Source organism: Falco naumanni, chromosome 6, assembly GCF_017639655.2.
Source record: "Falco naumanni isolate bFalNau1 chromosome 6, bFalNau1.pat, whole genome shotgun sequence".
Lineage (NCBI taxonomy): Eukaryota > Metazoa > Chordata > Aves > Falconiformes > Falconidae > Falco > Falco naumanni.
Window position 1 is genome coordinate 54193721 of NC_054059.1, and position 21095 is coordinate 54214815.

At 37.8% G+C, this 21095-nt stretch overlaps 1 protein-coding gene across 10 annotated transcripts in view; it reads right to left on the minus strand.

The window, feature by feature from the left end:
• EYA4 (EYA transcriptional coactivator and phosphatase 4) overlaps window positions 1-21095 on the minus strand; it is a 158156-nt gene that overhangs the window by 69088 nt on the left and 67973 nt on the right. For all 10 annotated transcript variants that reach the window (XM_040599295.1, XM_040599302.1, XM_040599300.1 and 7 more), the window contains exon 3: window positions 7601-7650. In XM_040599295.1, coding sequence (XP_040455229.1) covers window positions 7601-7650 — 50 coding nt within the window. The remainder of the gene's footprint in view (window positions 1-7600; window positions 7651-21095) is intronic.

Below are 21095 nucleotides of genomic sequence, written 5' to 3' on the forward strand. Positions count from 1 at the left end.
CTACTTGTAAATACGTATCTTTTTGTACCTGTTGAGTGAAAACTAGGAAAACATAAGCAGTAAAGAAATATTTTAAGAGTAGGTGGTTCAAGCCATTATTCAACAGGATTTTAACTGTTTTCAAAATACACCTTAACAAAGAGGAATGATAGCACTATTCTAAGGGGACAGCAAACAAAAAAAAACCCCCACCTTTAAATTTATATCAGTAAATTCCAGCATGCACTTGCACAGTATTTTGTATTACCTACATTATCTCATAAGTAGGACATATTTCTACCAACAGATGACAATAAACTCAGAACTGCTAGAATAGCATGTTTCGCCTTTTCTCAGAGATTTAACTTTAACTGATTTCCAGATGTATTTGATTTTTTCTGTTTGGTTGATTCTTGTATTCCAGTAGCACAAATCCATACTAGAAAGTTCTTATATGTCATAGTATGTGATGTTGGACAAAAAGACTACCTGCACCTATGGGTAACTCCAGAATTGCCAAATTACTTCTACTAACAGTTCTGTAAAAATGGTTTATCTTTTTTTTTTTTTTTTTTTTTAAGGTGATATAAATTTCCCCAAAGCGTTCAAAACTTCTTGAGTTTTGTTGCTTTCGTTTACTCCAAAGTCTCACCCACCATTGATTCAGGTTAATGGAAGTCATAACACTGACATGATCTGGCTTGGGATCACACAGAGAAACTATTACTAATACAACAGAAAATATTTTATGACCACTTTTAACAAAAAAACAGGAATTCGTAACAGACCTGAAATATAAAAAATACATTAATTTTATTGTTTAAGCCACAGGGATCTGTTAATATAAACCGTTAAAACACTTCCCTGTGATGTCATCAGTTACCATGTGTTTGCACTCTAAATAGATTATTGTAATTTCTGTAAATATATCATACATATTTTTAGAACTCTTTGAGGCTTGATCCAGAGCCAACAAAAACTGACAGGCAGACAGTGATCAGCTTCAATAGGCCTCGGGTAATCAGAAGACTGAATTTCTAAAGTTAACGGATGAGAACATCAGTGTACAGCAGGCAGAGAGATACCACACAGACTGCTCTAAAAATAGGAAAGACTGTGCTGCCTGAAAACTACATGCCTGACAACACAACGTACGTAGCAAGGCAACATACTCCTTTGTAGCAACTGTCGTGCAATTGTCGTGGATGGCATATGTCATTCAGTTACACGTATCTGCATAGTCATCTTATGAACTATGTTATTTTGATTGACTCCAACTGCTTAAGTGGCCTGCAGACTAAATACGGGCACCCAATCTTTAATAAGTAACAGATTTGTATAAAACATTCTCTTAACTGCAAGCTAAATCTGCATGTCTCAGAATGTAGCCTTTATGAGAAATCTTATTCCACAACGCAGTTATTTTAAAATTGGAAAATTGTGATACCTTTTTTGCCAGCCACTGTCTTGACTGAGAAGTCTGGGCTTGATCCTGCCAAACGTTTCTCTTAGGTGAAGTGTTTATGACTACAGTGGCCTCACTGACACGAATGCTATATTCTGACAGACATATACTATCCCTCCTTGTTGACTGGACTTTTTCTTCTAGTTCCCAAAATTACTTGTGGCAATCTTTCAATTTCAACTTTATTTATTCTGTCTTTTCATAGCAATTTGTGTTGCTCTCTCTTTTCCTCTTCCCCAAACCCAAGAAATACTAGCAGCTAGTCACAGTGTGTTTTTTCCTGGCTAAAGAATACTCTTATTTTTATATGTACTCCCTTCTGGAACTGAACAGTTTTGCAGAAAAGCAGAATCTGTAAAATCAAAATAAATGCTTTCATTGCCTTTGTTCATATTGTGTATCTAGCTGGTCTTCTTGTAATAAATCAGCAGTACAACAGGTGATTGCTGGTGGGAGTCTGCATGGTTGCTCAGAAGAAGAGGGATACAGTAAGCTGCCTTCCCGGTCAATAGAAAGATCAGATAAATGGCATCTCAGAAGTGCCTACCTCACACATCTACTTCAGGGTGAGATGAATCTCACCTTCAAAGTCTAAATCAAACAGAATTCTCTCTATCTCATTTCTTCAAGTGAAGCCCATTTATCAGATTACTATGATCTACAGATTATTCAGCGTGAGATACAGTGGAGCTACACTATCCCTGACTCAGAAAAGCACTTAAATTACCCTCTAGCCAAGGTAAGTTACATATGGTTGACAGACAACAAACCCTTACCTTCTAAAAAACTTTTAAGACATGAATGAGAAAAAAATGAGGGAAAGTAATGTGGCTAAACAACACATATGAAAACTCGGTAGTTTGAGCTTGCCCATTTTTACTGTGCAACAAATTCTATTTATTTTTTCTATTATAATTGCTGAAACTTTAAATTTTATTGATGGCTTTTCCTGCTTGGCAGCTCAATTGTAAAGCTCCTCTTCACCATGTAACAATAAACATTTGTTCATCTCCTGAACTGCAAATGAATGGGAAGGTACTGCTGGTCTCACTCTCCTAGGAACTGGTATGCAAAGGGTCAGCTGTGATCAGTCATGGGAAAAGCATGACAGCTTCATCACAGAATCTGTCAGATGCCTGTAAAGTTTGGATTTGTGTTCAGGAGTTACAATGTTAGATCTGGTAAACACGTACAATTACATGGTATTAAAATAAAGCCAATACCTGACAGAAAGAATCAATCATCCTCCTGAGATAAGACTGTGAAGGTCTTGTTGAGGAAATTAGTCAGTGAAAAAGAGATCTCATTTGTATTTTACACAGTCCAAACTGCTGAGAATGAAACACTTTTGATTATGTGGTTGTCTGGAATAAGATATAGAATATACATGTTACTTTCCATTTCATTTTTGTTAAATATATGGATGGCCACGGAAGCACTGTTCAGTAATGCACCCATGCAGTATTAATGTAGCTCAGATACAGTAAGTATAGTAAACATCGTATTCACAACACCGCCCTCAAATTACAGAGGAAACAAACCTTGGTCCAGTGAATTGAATGTGAAAACTGTGGTAGCTCTCACTGACATTCAATACTACCTATTTACTTGCAAATGCATTAATGACAGCAGTTGTCTCTGGACACGTACATGCAGCCTATATCCTGACCAATGAAATACCATGAGCCGGTATCAAAATGAGACCACTGAGAAAACGTGAAAGCCTATTTCTCATTCAGAAGTTTAAAGACAGACTTTTAAGATGAAGAAACAGGAACATGAATCCATATCGTTTAAATCTTACTATGTGGTACACTTTTAAGTAGCGTGGGTGTGGAAGAACAGAACAGCAATCATTTGATGAACAGCTGCAATCTATGCTAAAAGACCCACTGAAACCCACATTAAATTGAAATATTGGAGACCTTTTTTAAACACATAAAAAAATCCCTCTGTGCTTTTTTGGACAGCCTGTGTATCTGGCAACTGTGTCCACGCATATGACTCAATATTTACCAGTGATCAACACTGGTGAATTTGTGGTTCACTAATACATAGGAATGAACTTTTTGTAGCTGGTACTAATGCAATAGCTATAATGCCTCTGATTACACTCTTCTTATAGCATCTAATAAAGTTTTAAAAGGGAGAATTTGCTTAAGAGTGGCTTCTTCTCCCCTTCTTTTGCTTTTAGAAGTTTTAAAAAAAGAAGTATTTAAAGGAAAAGACAAGTCAGGATGAATGGATATAGCTTGAGATACTGGATCCACAAGTTTGTAGTAAAAATTATGCAACAAGAATGAAGGCTTCTTACTCCACAGGGCTTAGCTTTAACTTACCATTACACAGATCTGTTGCCCTCCATTGCACTTCTGTGAATACACAAGTAATGTCTTTTTGACACCACTATGTATTTTCACAAGTTAATTTGCCAGCTAACTTTCATCCTAAGCTTACAAAACTACTTGTCAAAATGTTCAAGTTTTCCCTTTTTTTCCTCATAGATACCATCTTCACAATATAAAAATCATGTTTTAAAGAGGGAAAGTATATGAACTGTATGGTCATTTTCCTTTAACCTTCCAGGAAAAAAACCAAACTGTCTCAGCTGTCAGAAAAATCTCCTCATTCTTCTGCAGAGAGTAAAAAAGCATCATTTCCACCCTCACACACACACACACCCCCCAATCAGTGGACTTTGAGGAAGCAGCAGAAGACCCTGCCAAATTTCCATCTGCAGGAACTTCCTCTCCCTCCCCTCATTTCTCTCCTCCCTATTTCATTCTATAGCCCAGAAAACCCAATACTTATTGTCAGTTCTCAATTCCTGATGTGACTTTTATAGTGGAATCTCTGGCAGGCCTGGTGGGAAGGGAAAGAGGATTTGGGGGTAGCAGAGATGTGTTCATCAGGCAGTCTGTTGTCTCAAGGAAAGATGCTGCCTTGGGATGTGCAGCCAAACCAAACGTGCTGTAACTGAGTGTGAGCGGGAGTCTGGGACTTGGTATTTATCATTTTACCAGACTTCAGAATTACACATATGCTAGTGTTTACCTCATTTCCACAGCAAAGTCTTGGTGTATGAGGCTGCAAACGTGGCTTACAAATTTTATGGCAACAAAATGCTCCCTTATTAGAATTAAAATGACTTAGACGGTTACCTGTGTCAAGAGGAAGCTGGTTAATAACTGCAAACAAATTAACTTTCATGCACTGCACCAGACTTCAGCAATTCTTGTATAACATTACCTTCAATGTAGGAACTGTTCAGCATACTCAGGACTGGTACCATTTTAAAGTAGACCCATCATATAAGAAAATGAAGAGCAATATATGTTTATAGGCTCTGAACACAGGAACTTCTCTTCCTAAACTTGCTAGTGAATTTGATACAGGGCCAGTGTGCTGGAGTTGTTACCCATGCATGTTACTCCTGTGTCGGCCAGACCTGTAGTATGACAGTTGGCAAGTACCAACCATTTACTGCCTCTGTCTCACACACCAACAGCTCCAGAAAGCTGTAAGCATTTTGCATGACTAGATGGCTACCCAGACTTGCAGGGTGAATTTGATTTTTCTTACAAAATTATGAAGAAAGAATGCCACAATATTGATACTGCCATGATTAGCTATAATACCACCATTTAGGTATAATATCTAAACATTTGGGGATAAAAGGAAGTATTCACAATCAGTTGATAGGGATTTAGCAAAATAACAACTGAGAAACTTTGAAAGAATTTCTAAGTAATTTGTGAGTCAAAATTTGTGACAGCAATACTGAAGTGTCATGCATGTTTAAACCCTTTTGTGTTTACACCTCGCCTATTCACCACAACATCAATTCTTAACTACAGTTCTGTCTCCATCTGTGCAGTTTACCTCTCTGTTCAGATAACAACCATTTTCTATAAATAAATGCTGGCAAGGTTGATTTTTACTGCATGTATAGCTGGATACTTCTGGAAAGCATTTTTTGATATGCTGCATAGGTTAGTAAATTCCCTTAAAAAAATTTACAAGTCACATCTGCAGTTTGAATGTTTCTTTCTGAAAGACAAATGAAGGCCAAGCAAGACAAAGAATCTGCTGATACATGTCACTCCAAGAATTCTCCTGACAAAGTTCCCACACCCAATTTAATTATTTCCCTACTGTAAAAACACTTTCCATCTGCATGTATTGTAATAGTTTCAAATCCAAAACCAACAGACTATAAAGCTAGCTAAATAAATGAATGATATTGGCCTTAGGTCCCAAGCCAGGAGCTATTCTGTAAGGCTGTGTGTCTCCAGCATTCATTTTTATGCTGATGTTTCATTTTATGTGCAATGTTTTCACTTAAGCCTTGTTTAGAGAAGAATTACCTTGCTCCAGGCTTTACAGTTCTATGCACCACACGGTGCCCTCTAGCACTGCTCCAGCCAGCACCGACAGAGCCCCCCGCACGACCAAAGTCACATCGCGAACCGAGATCTGACCGGAAAGTCAGGCTGTATATGCAGCACTGCCCACACGCAGGCCAGCAACGTGAATTCCAACTGTATCTGATAGATCCTCAAACTGAGGCTGCGGAGCTCAAAATGGAAAGCATTTGTGTTTGAAAGTACACCTTAGAAAAATGAAACTACCAGATTTAGCCTCCAGGTTGACCACTTGTAACATGGGTTCCCTTTTGCACTTGGGAGAAAAAAAATAACCTATTCTTCAGACTCGGTATGAAGAATTTAACTACAGCTCGTAAGAAATTTCCTGATGTACATTATATTCTGGGTCCTCAAGTCTGTTGCAATATCAAACTGATGAAACTACATCAGTCTATGGACTTCATAATCATTTTTAAAGACTGGAGATGTAACAGTCTCAACTGGACAAGCAAGATGCTTAAAACTATGCATGTGCACAAGTGTTTAGCTAAGCTGGGATTCTCCATACCATCAAAGCACTTGGAAAGAGCCTGACCTTTATACTAAACTTTAATTCAAAGCAGCAGCACAGCAGATACATTTTTCATTAAGAAGTTACGGAGCAAGGACTGAAGGGCAAAACATGCCTTCACTGAAGTCCAGGGCAAAACTGCTACTGAATTCACTGGAAGCATATTAGGACATTGCATTTTGTATTCCCTCACATACATCCAGTTCTTACCAACCTAAATGAAAGGATGTATTAATAACTGACATGACCTAATCAAAGAAATTCAGATGGTGTACAGCACAGCTCAAGCCACAGATATTCTATCGACCTTGAATATTGCAGGTGACCCCCAGAAGATCCTGCTGTAACAGTGGCACAAAGACATAGTTAAGGATGGGACCCTGAATTATGCTTTTCTGATTTTTAATCACAATGTTAGTATGATGTCAGGTTTGTTTTGTGGCCCTCCCCTCACAATTAAAGCTTCTGAGTTTTTTGTGAATCTGAGCTAGGTATTCTAAACAGAAACCAGACAAATAGACAAAAAGTGCTGCAGACCACCAAAAATTGAAGAAAATCATCCAGTGTAGTTCAGCAGCTTACTAATCAACAGCAAGATGCACGCCTAATGGCACATCTAAAACATTTGCTACTTCACCTCCTCCAAAGTAGCCACACACATACATAAATATGGAAGTTAAATTGATTTCCTTTTCCCCATGTACATGAAATCAGAAAAGACTGTGTTTGAGAAGTTTTTTTTTAAATAACATATGGCCTCTTCCCAAATTATTAATGCAGTGGCATGTTCTTCATAGGTGAAAACAAAGAAGTTTTGATAAAGCTGAATTTTCCCAAATAAAGACTGAATTCCCCACACTAAAAATAAATTATATTATTAATAAACTGCAAGACTCAGGTATGTGGAAAAGTAATAAATGAAAAGAGTTAGATTTGATTACACAGATTATTTAATGGTTTGGGTTTTTTAAATTGAGGATGACAATTCAGTGTTATGGCACCATCTAAACTCAACAGCCTAAACTCTAGCCCGCATCTTTAACTGGGGAAAACAGAAAAAAAACCTTCCAGAGTGAAAACCATTGAAATTGATTTCGAACATTCATTCTTTGCAAAACGTGTCTCTCATGTTTTGATGCTACGCAGCCACAGCACAGCTCCGCCTCGCACCCCGCCACCGTGCTGCAGGCAGTCGGCGTTTGCCCTCTGGTACCGTACCTGGGATTCTGCGGCTCTGAACCATCTGACTCTGTACACGGTTTCTTTACCTGCAAAAGCAAATGAGTGCCAGTTACTCTCACTTGAAACACAACTTCCTTGCTCACGGTTCACGCACTTACAGCGCTTAAAGTGGATCCAGCTCTGCTCACCATGATCTCTATAAAATACTTCCCGCATTTTACAGCAGCAGTATGCAATACTAAACAGTGTGTTTCATTATTATCCCATGAACAGCTGCCAACTGCACTTCCCCAGGCTCCATTAGTATGTAAAATGTTCGGCTAAAATAGCATGGGAGAAGTCCAACTAGGAACAAAGAAACCAAAGAACCAGGTTCCCCACTTCGAAATGAGAAAGCCATACTGTTCTCAGCTTGGTAAAGAAATGTTTTCCCAATTGATACTGATTCTGTTTCCTGCTAAAGTTCACAATAATAAACACCAGATTCTGGGGCAAAGCACAGCGTTAGCTAAATAATTCATATGTTAATTTTATTTTGTGAATCTGCTAACTGTATGTTAACTGTATTTTCCTATTGCATCAATGAACACATACAGTGTTTTCACTCATATCTGCAACATACAATTACGTAAAAGGTACTTCAACTTCCGGTTTAATCTTCACATTACATTGCTGTAGGCTCATTAAAGGTGAAAAAAATCCATCATTTTCACATAAAAATAGAAAACTGTTCTCTTGCAGACTAGGTATCTCATTGGGATCTTCACACATTCCTGCAAAAATTTAATTGTACCTTCTGGTAATTTAGATTTCTTGTACTTTCAGAAGAGAAAAAAAAAAAATATTTGCACACTTCTGTGCTAATGCAGAATTCAGGGCTGTGTGGGAGGTTTCAAGACTCCATTTTTAAAGCCATCTAGAAACACCACTGTCACTCAGACTCACTTGATGTGACTGACACAATACAGAGAACGTTCCCATTAAAACTAGCAAATGTTCAATGAGAATTTTGGGGAATACCTTTGCATCAAGAGATTCTTCTACACATTTTTGCTACTTAAAAGCATTTAGGAAAGAAAAGATCGTGAATGTTCAATAGAATAGCATTTCTATTGAAGTAATTGGCAAAATATTCACCAATTCCAACAGAACAAGGATTAGGCAAATTTTCCCTAAATACCTCAACTGAATGCTAGGCAACATCACTCACAGATGTTTGAGTACAAACATGGTTCTACAGATGGTCATTTTTGTTCTTCATTTGTATTCTAGACACTGAAAAAATAATATGGCTGCATACATGGTTATTCATAGAAATCAGATTCCAGTAGCAGCAATAAAAATTTCCCCATGACGATAACTTAAAACTGTCTGTATTATTGTAATAGGGGTCATCCAAAACACTAAACAAGTAGCAAACACAAAGGATCTTCTAATTATGATTTGCTTGATTTTTACTACAAAACTTTTTCAACCTATCCAATTATTCAGTTTCATCACCAATAATTTTCCTCCTCTTGGATTCTTTCTTCACTGTTCCTGCTGTGCTACTCCATGGACTTGGTAGTCACAATGGAGTGCCATGGAGGTATGTGATGGTGCAGTGGCTCAGCATGAGACAGCGAAGGCTCGTGTAAACCAAAACTCACAGGTACTATTTCATAAACGTTCAGAAACAAACATCATTGCTATAGTTTCATGATCACTACATTGTTACTGAAGTAATGTTGGATCTGAAATACAGTAAAATACTTGAGATATAAGCACATGATCGAATACCAAGAAAAATGCCTGCAGTGTGTCTTCACATACAACAAGAGAAACAGTCATTCAGATTGGTGTACTGACAACATCACAGCCAACCATTCAAAAACCTTCAAATCATTCAGAGACACTGAAATTGAAACAGCCCTTCCTTCGGAGGAGGTGTGTACTTTCAGAAGGAGATTGTCTCAACTGAGTTACAGAGGGACTTGGCCAGAAAAGAATCTTTTCATTTTCCATATAAAATATACTTTAAAATAATTAAAAATATAATGTGCTAAGGAGTATGAAGTATGATTATAAAATATAAAAATATAAAATATAATAACATAATTAAAATAAAATTAATGAAAATATAAATGCATCTAACTTACTTAATTCCTAGTATAGCTCCTTTTTCTTTTTCCCTTTAGCACATATTAACTACCAGGCTATTTTTGCTGTCTCCTTGCTGTTAAATTTACTGGCATTTATACATTCCTTTCCCATTCCTCTGCTGTTCATGTGGTTGTCACCAGTAGCACTGTCTGTCACACTTGCACTTGGGCTCAGATCTCACTCCCCAGGTCAGGAAAGTTCAACCACTGACTTTAACCAGTTGCTGGAGAGTCTGACAGTCACCCAGCACATCCCAACACTGATTTTGCAAAGTGATGGCAGGGCCTGTGGTGGGCAGTTACCACAGAAACGCAAAGAAAATTCTAACACACAGTACACTACCTGAGATCTTTTAACATACACAATATATTAAGAGCCTTGGTTTCCTTGGGCAGGGATGAGAAGTGCTTCTTCCCCCAGTTAAGAAATAGCTGGGTACTCACAGATGCGTTGTCCTACCCCTGCTCATGATACTACTGCATCTTGCTTTGACCAACATTACAAAGTCATTGAAATGGCTGAAAGATTATGTGTGGTGAACATAAAAAAAAAAAACACAACCAACTGACAAATTTTGATGTACCTTAAAACAGAGTAGCAGAAAAGTGACAGACCAGCTGCATCAAAAAGACTCACCTCCTGTGAGATGCAACAAACTTGGGGGGGGGGAAAGTGAGTGTTTTGTATTCAAGAATATTGCAATGAAAACAAAATATTTTTAAATCTAAGAGTACTTCAGTTTTTTAGCTTGGTATATAGATGATGCATTTCATCTGTGATCATTCTCTAAAGGAAATGTGCAGCAGAAGCACATGGTATAGACTTGTCTTTTCCTCTGAGACTAAATGTAAACTTCATTGCGTATCTTTAGAGTCCCTCTTTGAGAGAAAAGATTCAATAATTAAATTCTTCTTTCTTAAAGGAGGAACAGGCATGTGATTTTCTTTCAAGTGGCCATATGGAATGAGCACCATTTCTCTTTAAGGCTACTCAAGTAGCAAAACACATTTTGTTAATCATAAAATTATGCCACCCTTGAAGGTGAACAGAAAATGACTGTGAAAACATCTGATCAAAGACCAAATATTGTTCCCTTTGTCTTCAGCTGCACTGTTTTTCCTCTTAATCTGCCTTGCTGACTGTTTTCAAAATAATTAACTGTCACTAACATCACATTTATTTCCATTCTCATGTGTTAAATGCTATAAAAAGAACTTTTTCTTTACTTCTGCTCTATTTTCTCTTCCCCCCACCCCCCACCCCCCCTGTTTACACAGGTTTTCTCATCATTTTAGTTATATGCATGTCGAAAATTATTCACAAGAGCGGGAAGTTACCAGTTTCAGTAGGGTTTGAATTTTGTCAAACTATGCTGAAATCTCCTACCCTGCCTGTTTGAAATGTTTCCAGCTAAAAATTCTTAAATGCAAATTTTTGAGAAAACACGCTGTTGCGTACATTTTAAAAGTCACACCACTATGCTGCTGAGCAGATTTAGCTCCTGCAAGTTTGGAGGCTGAACCCCAAAACTGGAAGTGGGGGCAGTCCAAGGTGTACCAGTAGCCAGGAACCATCATCTCTGTGAAATGGTGCCCAAATTTGTTTCAGTTTATAAGCTTCTAAAAGCCCTGCTTTCACACCATTAGTGGACTCCTGTTGTAGTATGGCTCCTGAATTTTTGAAGACCCTACCTGCATTGAATACTCTCCATCTCAAAAGATGCTGGTGCTGAATAAGACTTAGGATTACTTCTCCCGAGCGGCTGGAGCCCCCCTGACATCAGGAAAGGGACTGACGTTAGCAAAACTGTCCCTCTCTCCTCTGTCACTCCTGTCTCCCACCATGCAGGTACCCAGGCAATACCCTGAAACAGAAACCCCCTGTAGACTTAAATACAGGGAGGAACAGAGAAAAGGAACAGAAATCAGTAGACAAACAAAGAATGGGATCTGCAGGGGGCAAAATCAGAGAGCAGAAGCCGGTTGAAAAAAAATGTGGCAGGCATAGGGGTGGAATGGGGAAGAGTACAGGGGCTGGCTGGGATGGGACAGCACAGCAGTTTGCTCTCCTCTCTTCTAATTAGATTTGGGACTAACACCACAAACACAAGCCTGAGCATTCATCAGGTATCTGTGAAACTCACTAGTAAAGTCTTTAGTGACCAGTTTGCCCAGAGTAACAGGCTCGTTCTGCTACACCAGCTGCACTGCAGACCTAATTAATGATCCAAGCTGGGAAACTATACTTTGAAATTACAAGGCAGTGTATAAACGTTGTGTTTATCCAGAAAAATGAAGGTCTAATTTGACTCAAATTGGGGAAAAACCAGTCAACTTTTAATACATTTTCTGCCTTCATCTCTGCCTTGGTTCATTGTATTTTAAATATTAACACTGTTACAAGTATCTGATACTATGAGGGTAGTGTGAGAAAGAGATGCATTTATTAAGCATTGAAGAACTTCACTTAAGGTATATGAGAAATACTACATAATGAATGATTTTAGATTAAGCATGGCCTTTGGATGCTTTGTGTTAAACAAATATAGACTGAGAAACATAAAAAGAAAAAACTAACTACACATTCACTGAAAAAAGGACACATCCCCTGGAAAGCCTAGTATGTCATGTAATAAGATCTGCACCATAATGCATAAGAGACTAGATTTCCACAGGCCATATTAATTCTGGCATTTCCTTGCTTCTGATGTTTTCCTTTGCAACATTAACATCCTTTTAACATGATTTTATTGGGCCTCATTACACTAGATGTTAAACCATGAACGGGTCCTGTTCTGCGAGGTGTTCTTGCACACACAATCATGGTATTAAACTCATAATGCAACACAGGTGAGAAATCTCTTCTAACATTTACAATAAGCACTGCTGAAAATTCTTGCAACATCAGCAGTAAATTATTCTGGCAACAAATCTGCTGAGCTTCATCTACTTCATCAAAAATTGCCTCAAGCACCCCTCCCAAATTGGTAGGTGAGCAACAGGGCATGAATAGAGCCAGCAATGCTTTGGAACTGGAGGAAGCAGCTCTGCATATTTGAGCTATGGAAGCTCTGGCATCAAAGAGACAAGAATGAGGAGGCAAAAGTCCTTTTTGCAGACCCAGAGACATCTCTTAAAGCATGCCTACGTGCTTGTTTAGCCTGTGCTAATGCCATTTCTGATTTGTTTTCAATGTGGGCAGATCAAGCGCACTTTTACTGCCTGGACACCTCCCTGCAGCAAACTACCCTGGTGAAAGCTCACCAGCTTCTACTCACTGTCCAGCAAAGGGATCGTGTCTGTCGAATGGCCCCAGGAGAGGATGGGGCAATCAGGGGGAAGGGTCTGATAGAAATACATGAGAAGAATGTATCTCAGGATGTCTGTGGCACTGCTATGAGAATGAATAGTAAAGAAAAGTAGCTTCTCTTTCAAACGTTTTGTAGATGCCAACTTTGACACTGTTTACATTTAGTTTTACAACCATCTTAAAAACAACAACAAAAACCTTAGCAGAGACTGTCTGTACAACGCCTACTGAAACAAAGGTTTCCTTTACTGCTATGACATCCTTCATTGCTACCATAAAACAAATAATGACATTATCTTGACCTACAAAAACAGGACCAGGGCTAGCTTAAAGATACAGTGCCACAATTTAGTAACAAATTGTAGCCATTCTGCAAATATATATGCTTTCAAACTCATTTTTAAAAAGTATCGAGGTGTTATTGAGAATGAAGCATTTTTTTGACGGCTAAATTCAAATAATACTATAGCTGTGCATGTCCTGCAAAGAGAAAATCTCAGTGAGGCTTCTGCAAAAACAAACAGAAATGCTGAAGATGCCTAAAGAAACATCTGAAAAGAATACTTATATAACATAAATGTATAAAACCAGTTTTTATTTAACTGTAACGTGAAATTAAAAGGTATATTAAAATCTAATATCATAGTTACTCACTATCAAATTTTGCGTAGGTTTCTGACTTAATTAAAAACACAAACACTGATGCTACTGTTGAGCAGAAGACCTTGAACCAATAGAAAAATTTTTTTCCCCAATTGTTCACAGTGGAGAGACTGTACATAGCTGTATTTTAAGTGAATCACATTCTAAAGTGCATTTCTCATATCTCAGCAGATTGGAAAATATCAGTTCTAATCGCAAAGGAAGAATGAGGAAAAGCATGCTGTATGAATCAACTTATTTTCCAATTCACTATTAAAGTATTTTTTATATTAAAATCTACACGAGCTAGTCCTAAGTAAAACAAGTTTTTCACTCATCACATAAGCTAGGTTTACCTGTGCACTAGTCTCTTCCACTTTCTTAGCAATGGAATTGTTATGGCATCAACTAAAATCAACAACTCTAATCAAAACAGATCAGAGCTTTGAATATGCTGACCTTTTTTTTTAAAAAAAAGAAAGTAGAATGCAAATTATTTTGAAGTTTCAGGTATGGAAGAAGACTACTTAAGTTGACCTTTGTATTTTATGTAGCACAGTAGATGAGACTTCATACTGAAAGACATCATATATGTTTCCACATCTTTAGAAATGGAATAAGAACACTGTGGACACTGTGTGGGGGCATCAAATGTGTAGCACAGCACAGGGGTGAGAGGAAGGGATGAAAACAGAGGAAACCATTGCTGTTCCACTGTCACTTCTTTCTATTTTCCATGCAAACCTTTCCTAAGGTAAGACATGTTCATAATTAAATGTATCATTGCTACCCTTCGGTCTCCTCCACTCCTCCCCAGGCAAATAAAGTAGTAACTCTGGTCTGCAACACTATGCGGTGTACATGTAACTTGCAATGAAAAATAACCCAGAGGGTTATTTTATTTACATCTAGTATCAAATACCTGCAGTTTAGGCACCTAAATCTATCTAGGCTTGTCACCCCAGGCTTCCTTTACATCTAACAGAAAGATATAGATGTATTTCACCTGACCCAGAGTAGTCAACTATTTCAGACAGAGTGGAATTATGCCAAGATTAATTGTGAATAACAGCTGCTTCTCTCTGCTGGCTACTGAAGAGGACAGGTAGTGAGGAAAACACTGAGGAAATAGAACTGAGCTGCCAGCAAGGTAGGGAGTGCCCACTGTCACCACACAGCCTGTGTGCCTCATTTCACCTTCCACGAAACCCGCTCTCCCTGCAACACTGACTGCAGCAATGGAGAGATGTCTCCTGCTAGTTTCATGCTTTAGAGCCTCAGCTTCTTTGAACCAGTCATTGACTCTAATTGTTTATAGAAGGAGCTATCACTTACAAAACATATACTAATCTGCTGAATGCTTCCACTTTTTGAAGTGAAACTCTTCACCGTTCCCACAATGCTTTAGGTTTTCTGTATAAACCTCTGCAGAGAACAGCGTGGATGAAACTTTGACACGAATCAGCCTAAAGACAGACCAAGCAGCTGCAAAGTGGCGCGGCGTGTCCCCATGATCTTATTTCACCAGGCGGTCATGATGAGCGGCGACACACTAGAGCCCTTGCTGGTATGCACAATACATAGACGGTAAATAGGGATTTCATCAGTCCGGGTAAATGCCTTTTTCATTCTTACAGGGAGACCATACGGATTGCACCTTTCAGGAACACTGCACAGTCTTACCATTGGCACAAGCCTTTGCGCTACTTAGAAAGTTTTATCCAATATAAAACTGTTTCTATTGAAAAGTTTTACAGAAGTAGGTGTCACTAAGGTGTATTTATGACGTAAACTGATAAAATCTGAGACAACTTTAACTACTCAACTTTCTCATTCATATGCTATCTTTGGGGACAAAGCTTTCCTTCCCTGGTACTTTCTTGCTAGTGGAAGTGTTTCCTGCATGTTTGTTTTTACAACCTGATTAATGGGTTCACTCGGTTCAGAGCTCTAAGCTTCTTTAAAGTCTTTTTATACCTGCAAAAATTTTAAAAACACATATTAAATTGCCTTTGGCACAAGTGCACTTTAAAAAATACCAGAGGGTGTGACAGTCAAGTCATAATTTAAGCGACTGGAACCTGTAAAGTACTATCCTCTACATTTTGAAATACATTTATACATGCACTGTGGGAAAAACTGGCATTCTTTTTTTCTTTTTGTTTGTTTGTGTACGATGAAAGAAGGAAATATGCCTTCACCTAACTGGTGGGGCAGGCAGGGCAAATGCCACACCACAATAGCACTTTTTGTTTCAGCCTGGGTTACCTAATAGCTCATAGCTCACAGAACACTTTCCCCCGTCCTGCTGGGAGGATGGGCCTTCAGCCTGGCTCCCTTCCCAGAATGAAAGAAAGAAAAAGAAAGAAAAGCAGTTAGCTCCCATTCAGCAGTTGCAAAAGCAGGGAAGCTCCACCAGCCTGGAGCTCATTTATTGCCCAAGTCACATTCTGGAAGAAATACTAACGCACTAGCACTGGAAATCTCTCATTCTATTTTTTCTCTCTGACATTCCTTTTCCCTCCCTCCCTCCCTGTCTTTTAAAAAACAAAACAAAACAAAACAAAACAAAAAAACCTACAAAAAAAAAAAAACAACAAACCACTAAAGACAAGCCTGTGGCCTTTTTTTACCTTTACAAGTCAGCAGTATGTCTCAGTGCATCTGCATCTGCAAGTATACCCTTGGTGCCTCCCTAGTATCGCCAAACTGTAAATGAGCTAGAAGATACTGTTCTTAATCTAGACACAGAAAAATGCATCTGATTTTTACCCCAGTAATGGTCCTATGATGTCCTCCAGATTTGTTGCAACCACACAGTTTTTATTAGTTTTATGTGTTTGCTTTTCAAATCTCAGCATTCCCAGATACCATTGATCTCTTTTTTCAGGAGAAAAACATACTGGGATGTAGGAAAAGAGCCATGCTGTGCAATGCTTTCTAGGTTTAATCTTGTGATTCATCAGATCCACAGAAATATCATAAGCAAACTAGGTGTATCAAAACTGTTTTGGAGTTATCATTTAATATTCAAAGGAATAACAAATTGTCTCTCGTTATATGCATAAAGTTCAGTGCCCCCTCAGCAAACCTGAACTTTCTTTCCTCCTGCTTTTCAAAACTAACCAGGGCCAACAAATGCAAAGAAAAAAAAGTAAACTTTGAAGCTGAAATTTAAAGCAATGAAAGTCAGGAAGTTCAAAAGTTAATGTTCCTATGGCTGTGTTAACTTGGCCATGTTGCAAATACATCATGCAAATACTTCAAGCTATTTTGTTAAAGGCATATAGTACTGTGCCATAAAGCATAATAAAACATGCTTTTTTCTTTTCATGTGGAAACCATCTTCTATGAGCAACAGTACAGTGTATTTCTACTGCTAATGCTGATTTCTCTACCACAAGTCAAGTATCTCTGCCACAAGGCATTTCCCCGTTCTGAAGATGCTGGTGCCTCACTGGGATCTAGATTTCCCCTAGGTCACCCAAGAGCTTACACATACTGACCACCCCAGTAACAAAGGCCAATTTCTCTCCTGACTTGGTTGCCTCACCAGAAAATAATCTGTCTTTCCCCCTTAAGATCAAAGAACACTTGTCAAAGCTTTTTCCATCCCTCACTTACCGAAAATTTAAACAAATGGCCTTGTCGATCACCTCCTCTTTTCCATTCTTCACTATGCTGATTTCTACCTAGGAAAATACTGATACCCAAGTACAGTAAACATCATGTTCACACATCCGTCAAATACTCGTCCTCGCCACTGATGATGAAACACATATACGTAAAATATTCCAGTTTAGCAGAGAAGTCCTTTTTCTCTCCCTGTACTCTTTTGTTTGTCTTCTGTATTTTTAATATACATATTGCTATGTGCTAAGGCTAAAGGAGATCAGCCCCCAGAAATGTGCCTTACTCTTGGTCAACAATCTTGTGTTTCTTAGCTACACTGAGAGTTCACTCACTGATGCTGGGTCAGCGCTGAGTAAGAAATGTCTACACTACCACCAGCTTCACCGTCCTCTCTGTCTCAGAGGCGTGTACTCACCAGTTGCATTGTATACCCCAGAGCTAAAGGGACTTTAAAGACAAAGATTATGGTTTTGAATGATATTTAAAAAGTTCAGAAAATGTTGTTTAGTGGAACAGAAAGACAGGTCTACTGTGTTCACAATACCCTGACAACGTGAGCTTTGTACTAATTAGCTTTCAAGCACCAAAGTCTTCATAAAAGTCTGGTCCATTTAAGAATGAATGAATGAATACCTGATTCTTCTTATGGTCTGAGGGAATGGGATGGAATAGTTTGGGTACATTGAAAGCATTGTACGTGGATTAAGCTGCACGACAACTTAGGTTATTGATGACCCAAAGAAAGTTCCTAGGTTGAGACCTGAGTTATTCAAGATAACATGGTAGGCACAAGCTCTTCCAAGTGCACCGACTTGTTCACCAGTACCACTTTTGCTCAGGTACACTTCCAACCAACTTTTCTTCACTGCTTTTTATAGCTATAGCTATATGAGCCAGATGTAATGGTAGGATATCAGTGTATTACCTGCAGTGTCTGACAGTGGAACCCATGCTGTGTGGCCAGTCAAGCATATGTATGTCACATAGAATTGGAAGAAATGTTGATCCTTGTAGATGTCCTTCAGCAAAGGAGAAAAACTAGTGATGTACTGCAGCTTTTCAGTACATTTTTTAGTGTGTATCTATTAAGAAGAACTCAAATCACTTCTGTGTCATTTGGACCCTTCTTCATTTCTCAGGAGAGACAACTGTATTCAGTGGACACTGTTGTATGTGACACAAGAGTACCAGAAAATGAGAAAATGTAAATGACCATTATTCACAGATGAAGAAAGGTTATCTGACTTCTTCATTAAAGCAATTCAGTTCCACATCCTGACCAGAGTTCAGACTATACCTGGTCTAAAATGTCAACTTCAATTAAATGATCTCACCACTGGGAAGTTGTGCTGTGATCAGGCTCAGGAAAGGGGAGCTGCAGGCAAGGATCATTCCAGACTGTTGGCTTCCTCAGCTCCAGCTGAACACCAGCACGTTTGACAGAAAAAAAGGAAATTACTGCTCTAAATTTTGATTATTTTTGTCAGAAAGGATACCAGTTATTCACTGCTTTCCTTCACAACCCTGAAAGGCAAGAGTACCTCCACGTTGAGTACATGTGCCAAGCTCTGGGGATGCAAACATGCTGTTGTAGTCATTCCTTTAGCAAAAGGCATTCCCTGGGCTAAAGAGTTGTCAAGTTTGGGACAAGCCTACAAAGATGTAAGCTTAAGTCTAAATAGGAACATGGCTGTTAGGCCCATTACCTCCAATGAAAGGATTCAGAATAAAGAAGGTAAGTATGTGCATATGCCTTTGTAGGACAGGAGGCTCAATTAATGGCAAAAAGCAACAGGTGGACAGAGCAAGAGGACAGGTTGGAGGGAGGATGAACAAGGTAATATGAGCAGGTAATATAAACAGGATTTTAACTCAGCACCTGCCTACCCATTATCAGCTGGCAGAGTTTTGTAGGCATTGTGGAAGGTGGGAATGAGATGGAGACCATGTTAAAACAGTATTAATATAAAATAAAAATTTTAAAAATCCAAACCACAATAAGAAACCACCAACAAAACCCCCTGTTCTGCTATTCCATGGTAGTTTTTCTCCTGGTAGTAGATCAAAGATATTTGACCATAAATATCTGACTTTTCAACAGATTATATCTGTGAATATGAACACGAACAAATAATTTGTTCTATGAAAACCGCCCAAGCTGAAGTCATCAGCTAATTCTACAACACTAGGATTTTTTGTACAATGCACTGAGGCTTTTGCAATTAACCCCACCTACTTTAAATGTATAAAAATGACTACACTGCAAATTAAAAATAAAAGTGTGTTCAAAACTGGGAAAAAAGTCGAAGTAGAAGGAGAAGGTAATAAGCAATTGCACATCCCATTCCACCTTGAAAATTACCAAGTAAATCGCCTGTACATTCACAGTGAACAGCTGTCCTTTTTCTTCAGTTTCATACATTTCTGTTCTTCCTCATTACTGAAACTAATTTGTTTAACATTGTAGTGATAATTTCCAGCAGCTGTTGTAACATTAATTAACTACATTAGATAACCAAAAACTTTAGCAACTTACTTCTATTAGAGTAAGGATGCAAAAAAGTTCTTTGTACCTCAAACTACTTGCTAGTCAAAATAAAATAATCAGTTCTTTATGGCCCAGATGTTAACTCATGAAAAAATAATTTCTTAGAGGAAATTTAAAATGGCATACAATGGTGCAGTAAATTCTCACAAACAAGTGGATATACTCTAAGACCTATTCACATGCATTTGTATCGTCACGCAACCAAATTTAGTTAGTTTCTGGTTAGTTTACTGTTCAGTGCCTGTAGAAATCTTCAATAAGAGTGAAGAAAATGCTTCTAAGAAACAAGCATTTTTTTCAAAGGGTAGGAAAAAAAATAATTTATCACAGGCAAATGACAGATAAAATACTTTATAATAAATACACAGGAAAATATAATACACATAATGTACACACAGTTACTATATGCTAGTAAGCAGCACAGAAGCAGAATCGTATTTACTGAAACTACTTTGTATTTATATGATCTACATTTAATTATTCAAATATTAATGAACAGGTGAACTCCAGGAACACTTACAATAGACATTAAAAATGCTATTGATATCATAGTGTTAAAATGTCATTCAGGGAAATAAATCGTAAAACAATAAATGATTGATTTTATCTATACAAAGGGATACATCATATGTTTGCTTGTATATTAGTAACAACAGCCACAATTAGAAAGCGCATTAAAAATACCTTCTTTTTTAATTTGCTTTATGCTATAGTTCTCAACACTAGCCAAAATAGATGTATTTACAGTATAAAGTGTGTAAACAAATGTCAAACCACCATCTAGTAACATATTTTTCATTATTAGCCAATGGGGACAACATCAGAGGCAGTATAGCTCTTAAAATGCCACAAGAACCACTTGATAGATCGTATGTCAGCTCACATAAAAGGCAATTTTGCTTCTTTTTTCAGATATGAAAATCTGACTGGTTTGCCCCAGTATACTACTTTAACATATCCAAATAATTTCTTAGATTTTTTATTAATACTGGTACATTAAAATATGTAATTTTATAATACTTAAAAGTATGTTTTACTTTTCAAAATGTTCTATAAATAAAATAGTTGAACTAGGTTTCCAGTAGCAATTAATTAACTGGTGGGTTATTAAAAAAATATTCATACAACTTTTTTTTTATATTTGCAGTCCTCCAGTAAATTCTTTAGCTAACAGGCAATTACTTGGAATAAGGAGTTCTTCCAATTTATTTTGGATGGATTTATACACACATCTCAGGCATCAAATAAAAAAACCCT